The 10,401-nt window shown below is 42.0% G+C and overlaps 1 protein-coding gene across 1 annotated transcript in view; it reads left to right on the plus strand.

Annotated features, from left to right (window-relative positions):
• MYH15 (myosin heavy chain 15) overlaps positions 1-10,401 on the plus strand; it is a gene marked incomplete at both ends in the record, with an annotated part of 149,873 nt that overhangs the window by 63,048 nt on the left and 76,424 nt on the right. Inside the window, 5 exon segments of the mRNA XM_081085999.1 lie at positions 3,035-3,124; positions 3,127-3,145; positions 4,002-4,125; positions 5,654-5,677; positions 5,680-5,792. Of these exon segments, the coding sequence (XP_080942125.1) occupies positions 3,035-3,124; positions 3,127-3,145; positions 4,002-4,125; positions 5,654-5,677; positions 5,680-5,792 (370 nt within the window).

Here is a 10,401-nt window from a genome sequence, read left to right on the forward strand (position 1 = left end):
CCGGCGGGGGCCGGCTCAAGTGACCTGGAGGAAGCACGGGGAGAGCAGTCACCGCTGGTCACCCCTGGCGCTGCTGGTGGTATCCTTTCTTCCTCGAGGAGTGTCTAGGAAGGGGAAGCGGCTACAGTGCCTGAGGCCGAGCTCCAGGAGGCCAGCAGCGCTGTCAGGATCATGCCGGTGGCACTGGTCCATTAGTGCGTGTCCTGTCCTCTGGAGATTGAACCTGCAGGACAACTAAGGGAGCCAGTTCCCAGTTCCGCCCCACTGCCACCACCGATAGATTGGAGCCTGGGGGCTGGGGGGAGGGACCAAGAGGTCTGCCTTCCACCCGCTCTCCAGTCCCCGCCGCTCCACTCACCCTGGTTCCCCCATTAGCCATCCCCTGATCAATCAGAGCCTGAGGGCCGGGGGGGGGGGGGGGGGGAGGGGTTGGACAGAGAGGTGCTCAATACATCTCATGGTGACCGGTCGTTTGGTCGTCACAGTTGTCACAAACACTGGCTTTTTATATATATAGATAATATTCAATGGAATATATATACTAAAACTTTTTTATCCAGTCATCTGTAGATGGCTACTTAGATTGTTCACATGTACTGGATAATTGTAGTGGATACTTTTTGATGAGTAGGTGGTGGTAGAAGGATGATGGGGTAAAGTGGGTGATGAATCAGGTTTTTTTATGTTTTCAACTAAAGGCCCGATGCATAAAATTTGTGCTCTGGGAAGGTGGGGGTGGGGGGGGGTGTCCCTCAGCCTGGCCTGCACCCTCTCGCAGTCCGGGACCCCTCGCTCCATACAGCCCGCCTGCTCGCTGCTCCTTACTGCTGGGCTCATTGCTCCTTAGCGCTGCTCCTTAGTGCTGCTGCGAAGGCAGGAGAAGCTCCTGCCACTGCTGCTGTGCTCTGGCTGAGTGGCTCTTCCCCTGTGGGAGCACACTGACCACCAGGGGGCAGTTCCCGCATTGAGCATCTGCCCCCTGGTGGTCAGTGCGCATCATAGTGACTGGTCGTTCTGGTTGTTCCACAGTAATGGTTGCTTAGGCTTTTATTATATAGAATTGCCAAAACAAAGTTCTTACTATTAACTACATGGCTTGCTTTTCTTATGTCATGGGCTTAAAGATTCCCAGCTTTCTCTTTAGAATTACAGACTTCTATAAAGTTTGGCTGGAGGCTGTCAGCCTCAAAGTCGTGTATTTGTCAAGCACTTATGTCTTTAGAGCACTAATCACCCTTGGAATATGTAGCCAGATGTTGCTGATTCCAATTTCTAAGGTTCTGTAATATTTTGCATTTTTATTAACCTCCTGTAATTAAGATCCCAATCTTGACAGCCTGTGACCTATTTTTGGAAAGTGTGATGCTAAACAATGATGCTGCAGTTTGAGATTTTGCAATGCAAACACTTCATGTTCATTCACGCTGTATGTTTTTGCCTCATTGTTTTGTATCAGCTGGGTTTCTGAATGCATCTAGGGACATTGCTTCCATCTAGCAAGGAATCTAATTAGCTACCTCTATTTTGGAGCCATTCTGTTACCTATTAGAGTTGCCTCCCATGGAGTCAGCTCTGATTTCAGCAGGGATACTTTTTTTCTTTAAGTCATAAGACAAAGTTATAAGAAAAGCTTCATGTTCTAATAAAAACAGCTCTTCATATGTACTTAAAGGAAATGAATGTACTTGACTGTAAGGTGTCATAGGATCCGACCTTTGCCACTTTTTGCAGATTATCTGCTTCTGTCTATGAGTGGGATGGGAGTACAGGAATATGGGTATATGGCTTTTACTTATTTTCTAGAGGCCCAGTGCATGAAATTTGTGCCTGGGTAGGATCCCTAGGCCTGGCCAGCGATCAGGTCCAATCGGGGCCTTCCGGCAGCTGGCCGAGGCCTTCCTTCCCTGGCTGCCGGCTGCTGGCTGGGGCCATCCTTCGTTCCACACTGCCCCTCGGTGGTCAGTGCATGTCATAGCAAGTGATCAGTCTCTTGGTCGAATTCCCATGGGGACAATTTGCATATTAGGCTTTTATATATAGAGATTTCTGTGACCCTGCACACAGTCATCTCATTCTCATTTTTTTAAAAAAATAAAACTTTAGTAGGAGTTAGAAGGAGTACTGCTTAGCTTCTTCCAGAAGACTTGCTGAGAGCCAGACACAGTGGCTCCTTAGATGGTTTTTCAAAGGCTTCTATCTGAGATTGCAGCTCTAGTGGTGCTTCTTTTGATGAAAGAGAAGGTGATAGGAGGATATTTATACTACAGAATAAACTTAGATGTGAAATGTAAGCTGGAATGTGGCCACATCCTTTGTAAGGCAAAACAGTAAACACAATTTTGTTGTGCCATTTTCCTTTCTTTTTATTCTCCCTTCTTGTAATCCCTTTGTCCTACTTGGAGATATCAGTTCCCTTTTGAATTCTTATTCCTCTCTCTAGCTGGTTTTTTTTGGAGGTGGGGGGTGGGGTGGGGGTATGCTCGTGAGTAGATGTGATACCAGACATTTACATTCTAGCAAAAATGTATTCTTTTTCACCTTCTAGGAGTTTTTGCTTATTAAGTCTTGACTGACTGAAAACTAAAGGGTTCATTCCATGTTAAAGGAATTTCAGGTTAATCCTATTTGGGGACTCCCACATAATAGGATGGGCACTGTGAGTGTCATCAGGCTGGGAGTGGGTGAACTAAGTATTACCCACTAGAGGCTCAATGCACGAAATTTGTGTGAGGGGCTTGACCCTAGCAGCCCCTCACAGTCCCGGCTGGCCCTCGCAGCCCCTCGCAGCCCAGACTGGCTCTTGCAGCCCTCCCAGCCCCAGCTTCCTCCGGAAGTTGTCCGGATGGTTGTCCAGAAGGTCATCTGAATACACGTTCTGCTGTTCAGTCTAATTAGCATATTAGCTCTTTACCATATAGGATCATATAGGGAACACCAAATTCAAACTCTTTGAACTGGGGGTGCAGCAATTAGGACAAAATCTAGGGTAATATTTTTTTTAGACACAGACTCAACTGGACTCTTCTTCCTTCAGGTGTAATGGACCCTCACTTAGTTCTACAGCAGCTGGGCTGTAATGGTGTCTTGGAAGTGATTAGGAGATGCCGGAAAGGTTTCCCAAACCAACTGCTGATTTTAAACAAAGGTAAACTATGTCCCAGGATCCAAGAAGCCTGAGGCAATCTATTCTGTTTATCTTTCAGGTGTTTAGGCATGCGTTGTTTGTTTGGTTGATGTCCTCCAGACCACAGATCAATATGTTTTGGTGGTGGTGAGATATATGATGACAGAGTTCCATTATTATTTCCCCTTAAATCCAACATCTATGCAGCTGTAATGTCCTTATATCTCTATTAACGGATAATAGACCCACATATAGAAGAAATATATACAGAAAAAAAGATATGGAGGCTGAATTGAATCTCTGAAATGTTGTATGTACTCAATCCTAGCTGCCATCTATGCAGCTGTTGCTTCACTAGCAAATATGCGAAAGAAAGGAAGCCAGCCGGGTGTGTGGCTTTCTATTTCCCAAATCCTAAAAGAGCAAACGATAGGTCATCAAGCAAATTTGAGTGAAGTATGATGGTGTGGACAGAGTACCTGTCTCAGAATTAAAAGGCATATTTCTAGTTCTCCACCAACTTACCATAAGGGTAAAGGAATCTTGGAACTTGTCTCTGCTTTTCATTTTTCTTATTTATACAACAGAGACATGCAAACCTGCCCCTCTCGCTCTTCTCCTCCTCCCAATCTCTCCTTCCTTCCATAATTGAGCAGGGGGTCAAATGAGGCTGTCTGAAAAGCACACACTATTATACCAAACTAAGGCATCTTGCTTGTACTCTCATTTCTATTGCCAGGAGTTTTGTGAAAGTTGAACATATTGGTAGAAGGTAGAAATCTGTACTTCTTTCTCCCTTACTTTGTCCAGATCATTCTTTATTTGAATCATATGAATTCCTGATCCCAGAATTTATTCTTTGCCTATTTTAAATTAGGTTCTGCATTCTGAACCTGAAGGCCTTTCCAAAGAGCAAGCTTGTGAGCAGCAGAAAAGTAGCTGAAGAATTACTTGGCTCCCTAGAGATAGCCCATACCCAGTACCGCTTGGGAATCACCAAGGTAACCAGAACTCTGCAAAGAATGCATTTGGAGAAGAGTGGGAGAAAAGAATGTGTATCTTAAAATACCCATGAAAGTTCAATTATAAGGCACTCTTTAGCTCCTGTGACCACAAACAATACAAAGAGCGCAGGTGAAAGTGGAAACTTCCTTGCTCTTTGAGAGATATATGTAATGCTCCTTAAACCTCAGTCTTGACTACATTCACTTTTATAATTATTCATCTAAGCAAGTCTGTGCAAAGATATAAAATGCAGAATAAACCTTTGTCTGCTAAAAAAATATGTATACATATCAGAACTAGAAAAAGATGAATCAACATGCTGTGGTTAACTGTTTGTGTATAAACAGATTAACCCATAAGTACTGTTTTAGGGAATTAATTTTAGAGGACTGTCTGAGTAATTAATAACTTTTGGTCAACCCCGCTATCCAAAAAAATTAATCCAAAGTTAACTTCATTAAATGTGATTCACTAAGTTCTGCTTTATCTTAGATGATCTTGGTAGGATCCACATATTTTGGGAAACTGCTAATAGATTTGGTTTTATCTGAAGGTCAACATTGTGTTGTTCCTTACTATATCCATATAAGGACCATATTGTTTGAAAGAGAATCGGAGGGTCTAGGTTGAAGAGCTCATAGGAAAAGAACTCTATAGGACATAATCATAAAATGTTACTTGATACCCACATTTTCAGTACCTGAGCATCTGGTTTTGCTGTTTGTTGTTTCTGTTGATTTTGCTTCCTTGTGTGTTTAGTTATTTTTACTGTATACTACTCATCTAGCATGAGGTGAGTGAGCCTCCAAAGGTACAAAATTTAAGGAGGAGTTCACTCTTAGGGTTATGCAAGTGCTGACTTGTACAACTCTGAAAGTGATGGCATTCTTAAAATTTGTGCCTTAGGTACTTCATTTACCTCATCTTGGCCTTTATTAATGATTCTCAAAAAATTTTTTATGTGAATTATTTAATGCCCAGGACAAAAGTGCCTTTCTCTAGAGCAAGGGTCAGCAAATTATGGACTAAGGGCCATCTCTATGGCCTATTTTTTTTTTAATATGACCCACTTAGTAAAAAAGGTTTTATATTCTAAAGGGTTGTATAAAAAAAAGAAGAATATTCTACAGAGACTATATGTGGACCACAAAGCCTAAAAATACTGTGTTGCCATTTTCAAAATGAGCTATAGAATCCTGCCTGGTGCTTTAGAGAACTGCCTGCCTGGGGCTGTCTTAAAACAAAAGCCAAGTTCCCTGGATAACCTAGACATTATTAACAGATAAGGGGGAAAATGGTCTAAGTTCTTAAGGGACCAATATAACCACAGGATTAAATAAAATATTTTTTTGTAAAGTTAATATTTATTAAACCAAACTTTCTAAAACATACATTTTAGACATGAAATAAAACTTCTTAACAAGAACTAGAACTGATAAATGGATACATCAACTGCTCATAGGCTAATTAAACAGACATTTCCTGAATACCCACTATGGAACTAATATCTGACATTTATTTTAGGTGTTTTTAAAAGTTGGCTTTTTTGGGGCCAACTGGAAGCAATGAAAGATGAAAGACTATCTAAAGTCTTCACATTGTCCCAAGCCAGAGTACCAGGCACACTGATGCAAATCAAATTCCAGAGGACTCTGGAAGAGATGTATAATATCTCTTCCTGTATCCACAGTGCTAGAGTAATGGTGTGCCTCAATCAATGTGATCTTATCTCATCTACTAGAGGCCTGGTGCATGAAATTTGTGCACGGGTGGGGGGTGGTGGGAAAGAAGAGTACCTCAGCCTGGCCTGCACTCTCTTGCAATCTGGGACTGCTGGCTCCTAACTGCTCACCTGCCTGCCTCCCTGATTGCCCCTAACCACTCTGTCTGCCTGCCTGATTACCCTCCCTGCTGGCCTGGTCGCCCCTAACTGCTCTCCCCTGCTGGCCTGGTCGCCCTTAACTGCCTCTGCTTCGGCCCCTGTCACCATGGCTTTGTCCGGAAGATGTCCACTCTAATTAGCCTATTACCCTTTTATTAGTATAGATACTAATAAAAGGGTAATAGGCTAATCAGACCGGACATCCTTCCGGATGTCCTTCCAGATGACCTCCTGGACAAAGCCGGGGCTGCGAGGGAAGCTTGGGTCCTGGGTGCTGGAAGCTGGGGGAAGGAAGGCCTACACTTGCAAGAATTTTGTGCATCGGGCCTCTAGTTGCCTTATAATAGGTCAAGGTGAGGAGCTGCCTCCTCTGCTTAGGCTCAGACTTAACTTAAAAGTTTTTAAATTCTAGAACACCAACTAGACAGAACACAAAGGTATTTTATTAGCCTTATCCAACATATAAGCATATATATTGCTTAACTCAGGTATTTCTTGCACTGATTGTAGCCTTCCCTTAGGAGGGGTTCCTTATTGTTAGAGAAATCTGGATCTCTGAGGGTGGTATGACTCACAATTCCTAACAGGAGCAGACCTGGAAGAGTTTTTGTGTACAGCCATCTCTTTGGGGAAGTTTTCTGTCAAGTGAGGAGGTGTTCTGACCACTTTACCACCTCCCTAGGGGAAACTGTGCCTCTTGGTGACATGTAATCATAACTCTCTTCATTTCAGCCAGGTTCACTGGGGACATTTACCACCACATTTAGACACTTAGGGGTAGGTTTTGTCAATGCACTCATGGAAAGAAATCTAGCAAAACCTCCAAATAATGAGACTGTGAGCAAGGGAGTCGGCAGTTGTTGCTTTTACCTTTCTGTAGCATAGTTTACCTTCTGGAGAGAGGTCCACAGGTCTTAGTATAGCTTGCTTAAGTAACAATCTGTTCATTCTTTCTGTTAACCCAAAGAAGAAAAAGATAATTACATGATGTCAGAGATATTAGATATATGTCTTCTAAGAGTCTTCTGTGACCCTCATATAGTCTCAGTGTGGTATGGAAATTTAGGGGTTGGGGGTTAGGGAAATTTAGGGGTTCACTTTGTTCATCACTAAAATAAGATCTTTATTTTGCCCTAGAGGGATAATAAATTCGTGCGCTCAGGGGGCCCCTCAGCCCAGCCTGAACCCTCTTGCCTCCGGGAGCCCTCGGGGGATGTCCGACTGATGGGAGGCAGGAGAGGCTCCTGCCATCACCATTGTGCTCACCAGTCATGAGCCCGGCTCAGGGTTTCTGGCTGAGTAGTGCTCCCCCTGTGGGAGCACATTGACCACCACAGGGCAGCTTCTGCATTGAGCGTCTGCCCCCTGGTGGTCAGTGTGCATCATAGCGACTGGTTGTTCTGCCATTTGGTCGATTTGCATATTAGCCTTTTATTATATAGGATTCTTTCTAAATCATAGGATGACTTTTTTTTAATCCTCACCTGCAGATATATATTTTTTTCTATTGATATGCAGACAGAGTGGCAGGGAGGGAGGAGCGGGGGAGAGAGAAAAACATCAATGTGAGAGAGAGACATTGATTGGTTGTCTCCCACACGCCAGGACCAGGGGTTGAACCTGCAACCCATATATGTGCCCTTGACCAGGAATTGAACCAAAAACCCTTTGTTCTGTGGGATGACACTCTCACCACCTAGCAAAACTGGCCAGGCCATAGGATGATTTTTAAAAAATTATTATGAAACTAGTGGCCTAGTGCATGAAATTCATGCATGGGGACGGGGTCCCCCAGCCTGGCCTCTGCCCTGTCACAGGGAAGGAGCCTTGCAATCGATCGCCCCAAAGAGATAGGCCAGATCTGAGGACCTCCAGGCCTCTGCGCCTTGCAGAGGAGCCCAGGACCCCCAGGCCTCCATGCCACACAGGGACCCTCTGGACCTGCCTCCTCTACGCCGCATGGAGCCGCGGGACCCCCAGGCCTGGCCACATGTGGAGCTGGGAGGAGGCGGGACTCCCAGGCAGACTCTGTGCTGTGCCCACAGCATCAAGCCCAGCCCCACCCACCTGCGTGCGCCTACTTGCGATGGCGTGAGGTCACCACATGTGAGGGTGTGATGACTACTTAGCCTTTTATTAGTAAGGATATTTTAAACACACTGTAATATGCACTCATGGAGCTATCACCAAAGTATATCAATTGTTAACTCTTTTTCTGTAATTGCTCACAACTTTAAAGAATAAATTAAAAAAGGTAAAGCCCCTTGCATTTTTCTCTTGATCCAAGTTCTGTAAAGATATGAAAATATGTAGATATGCAGATATCTTTAAAAGTTGATGTGATTTTTTAAATGTTTTGGTTTTCACATAAATAATATTTTGTATGTATTATCCTAAAATTTGTTTTTTTAATTTAGTACTAGCTTTCAATTTTATTAATGTTGATAAATATAGTGCTAGATTATTGATTTTAACTACTGCATTGTATTCTATTACCTGAATATACCACAATTTATCCATTTTCTAGATCAAGTAAATTTAAGTCATTTATGATTTTTCATTATTATAAACAGTTCTGCAGTGACATTTTTGTAAATGTCCCCTGCCCTGAACATACACAGTAGTTTCTTGAGGATACTTTACTCAAAATGCTGGTCATGCTGATAGTTTGTGGATAGCAGCTGGCCGAGGTGCACTCTTTGAGTGACATTTCTCCAGGGTACTAATTATTAGGTTTTAGGCTACACACAATTCAACTTTATGAGATATTGCCAAAATGCTTTCCAATTTACTCTTCACCAGAAGTGTATGAAAGTCTCATTACTCTATATTATCACTAACTTGTGGTATTTCAGACTTCAAAAACTTTTGCCAACATTTGTCATATTTCTGATTTTGGAGAAAGTTACTATTTTCCTAAGATGATGTTTTCTATAGTTTCTTCTGTTGTGTGTGTGTTGCTTTTTATTAGATATGACATATTTTGTGGATGATATCCCTTCCATCTTATTTTGTGAAGCATTTTTACTCAGAAAATGTTAAATTATTTTTCTGTGTCTGTTAAAATAATCACATTTTTTCATTAACCTATAAATGTATTGAATTATATTAATATGTATTTAAGAATGTAAACCTACTTTGTTTATGAAATACTGTATTTTTCATATACTAGTAGTATTATCATGAAGATTTTTGAATCAATGTTCCTGAATAAGTTTCTCCTATAATATTTTTTCCTGCTGTGTTATCTGACTTTGGTCAGAGTTACCTTGACCTAATAAAAGAGTTGAAAAATGTTTCATCTTTTAAAATCATGAACAATTTATTGTGATTATTTATTCCTTGAATGTTTGGTAAAATTTGCCTTTGAAACCATCTAAATCTGGTGTTTTTTTGTGATATATTTTACAACATTGACTTAATTTATTTAATAGTTATAGGCTTGTTGAGATTTTTTTCTTCTTGACTCAGTTAAGATATTTCTCTTTTCACAAAAAGAAAATTTTCATTTCTTTTAAATTTTCCAATTTGCTAGATTTTAAAAAATTTCTACCATATCCAAATTGTTTCTAGAGCACATCCCTAGATTATTACAGTTCTAGAGTATTACCATTTCTAGTATTGTTCATTTGTGCCTTTTCTTTTTCTTGATAATTCATATCAGATGTTTATTTAGCCTATTCAATAAAACACCTTTTTAATTTTCTTTATTTTTTTTTAATTCATTAGTTTCTGATTTCATCTTTAAAAGGTGATGTGATTTCCACTTTCTTTGGTTTATTCTTTTTATTTTGCATTCTTTTTTTTCCGCATTCTTTTTTTTTCTTTATTAAGGTACTAGTGACCCGTGGGGCCGCAGAAACCACGGCAGAAGTCTCACAAAGTGGCTTCTGGGACCCGGCACACATGCACAGGGTCGTGGGAACTCTGGCAGAAGCCGTGCAAAGTGGCTGCCGGGACCCCCATGCCCCTGCGGGGCCACAGGAACCCTGGCAGAAGCCATGCGGAGCGGCCGCCGGCCCCGCCTCCATCCCCGCTGTGTGTGCTGCCATCTTGTGATGGTGTTATGGTGTGAGGGTCATTTTGCATATTACCTGTTTATTATATAGGATTATATATGTGTCCTTATCGCCCCATTGCTCCCCCCCCACCTCCCCCTCACTCATGCCCTCACCCCGCTAGTGTCTGTGTCCATTGGTTAGGCTTATATGCATGCATACAAATCCTTTGGTTGATCTCTCCCCTTACCCCCACCCTCTCCTACCTTCCCTCTGAGGTTTGATGGTCTGATTGATACTTCTCTGTCTTTGGATATGTTTTTTTTAATCAGTTTATGTTGTTTATTATATTCCATAAATGAGTGAGATCATGTGATATTTATCTTTCTCTG

The sequence above is a fragment of the Myotis nattereri genome (genome assembly GCF_964212035.1).
Source record: "Myotis nattereri genome assembly, chromosome: 3".
Taxonomy (NCBI): Eukaryota; Metazoa; Chordata; class Mammalia; order Chiroptera; family Vespertilionidae; genus Myotis; species Myotis nattereri.